The 2,268-nt window shown below is 38.6% G+C and overlaps 1 protein-coding gene across 1 annotated transcript in view; it reads right to left on the reverse strand.

The window, feature by feature from the left end:
• Positions 1-1,215, reverse strand: part of LOC105457019 (innexin inx3) — a 9,873-nt gene extending 8,658 nt beyond the window's left edge. Inside the window, exon 1 of the mRNA XM_011701421.1 lies at positions 775-1,215. Coding sequence (XP_011699723.1) covers positions 775-937 — 163 coding nt within the window. The 5' untranslated portion in view covers positions 938-1,215. The remainder of the gene's footprint in view (positions 1-774) is intronic.
• Positions 1,216-2,268: the final 1,053 nt, after the last annotated feature.

Consider the following 2,268-nt stretch of genomic DNA (forward strand, 5'->3'; position numbering starts at 1 on the left):
TGTGCTCTTCCGATCTATTTATTTGAAATACAAAATACAAAATACTTTTATGTGTTCCGCTGAAATACAAAATACAAATTGTATTTCAAATACTGTATTTCAAATACAAGTATTTGAAATATGCCCAGCCTTGCCCACTACCCACTTTTGAACGACTGCGCGTCCATCGGAACGGTTCACCTTGTTTCCTTCCACCATGGACGTCGCCGTCGCGTCTCGCCTTCGCCCGCCTTCCCTAATCACGGTCTGATTAGGTGGCGACCGGCTGCACTCGATTTACGGTGCAAGTGGTCGATTGATCTTTAACCCCGGCAATATCCCACGCGCACGGGCAGATTAAATCATTAAATGATTCTCATTTTCGCGTCGTCTATTTTTAGACTCGCTCTTCGCGCTTCGGAATATCTCTCAGTTTTTTTCCTCCCGCTTTCTCATGTAGATTTTCAAGTCTTCGTATATTTACCGACGCCGTCTGTCACGCGCGTATTTGCTGTTGTATACTGTACATGTGTAATAAATTCTCATTTTTATTTAAAGTCACTTTACTTTGTGTTCGAATAAACTGCTGAGGCAATAATAATAATCGTATTCTTCTTCGTTTTGAAGAAAACTACAGTCGCGACGGTAAAAATCAAAGGTAATCGCGACGCAAGAAACTCTCTCGATCGTATTTCCAGAAGACTTTCAAGGATTCTCTAGAATTCTTGGAGCCGGCAAGAGAGAGAGAGATAGGAGCTTTGACAACGTAGAGGAAATTGAAAGAAGGTACCTTACCTATCAAGTTATTGGCAGTAACGATGATGCAGCAAAGAAATAGAATGGCCGACGTGATCCTGTAATGCATTCTGAAGACCATGTTGTCGATAATGGCCTTGTCGATCAGATATCGCACCTTGACGAACCCGGCGACCGCCGAGACCAAGCCGAACACCGCCATTTTCGTTTAATCTGTAAAAAGAGAAGAGATCCCTCGTTTTCATCATCGTCGACAGAATCGTCAATGAACGAGAATTAACTTAAAACTGTGGGAAAGAGAGTGAATGGGATATATCTTTTATCACTCTCTTTCATAAGCTCCTCATTTTTATTTTATTTATAGAATTGCATCATCGTTGTTATAACGATAAAAAATTACATTATTGATGAATTTTGACATTCTTGGATTTTTCGGGCGATCGTCGAAATTTTGGCAAATTTGCCAAAGCTAATCGATGAAAGAATAGGGATGTTACTTTTTACTTACTCCGAAGCTTCGAAGTTAACTTTGACCTTTCGAAAAATACATTCGTGCAAATTTAATTAAAAAGTTAATTATTTTTATTTTAATCTTATGATCAAACATTTTTAATTAAAGAGGCTTCTCGCGCAGAAAAAATTAAATAAAACAGTAGCTTTTGTTTTCGTCTTCGATGCTTTGTTTATGGAAAGCGCTTCATTTTCGATCTTATCTTGCTATCACAGTTCAAAAACCAATAACTATTGAAATTTTTCCTACTCTCTAAAAGTGAATCAGTGGAATTATCACTGACTTTCAGTGTATATCATTTTCCACTGGTATACTTTGAATTGTGATAAGCAGTGACTATTTCAATGTTGTTTCAGTGATAATATACTGATTCAAATAGTGAATATCACTGAAAGACAGTGATTTTTTACTGTCAAACAGTATTGAAAAACGAAATTCGCTGTCTTTCAGAGATTTATTCAACTGAATTCAACCAACATTGAAATAGTCACTAGAACTGCTTATCGCAGTTCAAAGTGTGCCATTGGAAAATGATGTACACTGAAAATCAGTGATGATTCCACTGATTCACTTTTAGAGGGTAGAGAGAAAAGTAATACGTCTGTAAATTCGGTTGCATTATTTTAATAATTGTCTTTCTAAAAGGGACACAAAGACGTTCTATTCGTCAATATATACACTCTCTCTCATCAACCTCTTTCATGTACGATTCTTGCAGCGCTATGGAAATGAATTCATAGTTGAGGAGTACGAAGTAGGCAAAGGCTGTCTTCGATGACGAGCAATCAGATTGTGTTCCCGTTATGCCTAATGAATGCCACACGCTGCAGCTGGTCGATCGCGATTAGAAGCGCGTTCATTGAGTCGAACGCCGCGGCGTGGGGCAGGCATTAACATTCTTATCGTGTAAGTCAGTAATTTATAATGACTGCGAATTGCTTGAGAGCCAGTTCTTGCTTGAGCATAGAGAGACGAGGCTGCTGCATCGAGTTCTATGCCAATGATACGCATTTGCAGTGGAT

This window comes from Wasmannia auropunctata, unplaced genomic scaffold, assembly GCF_000956235.1.
Source record: "Wasmannia auropunctata unplaced genomic scaffold, wasmannia.A_1.0 LD335404.1, whole genome shotgun sequence".
Lineage (NCBI taxonomy): Eukaryota > Metazoa > Arthropoda > Insecta > Hymenoptera > Formicidae > Wasmannia > Wasmannia auropunctata.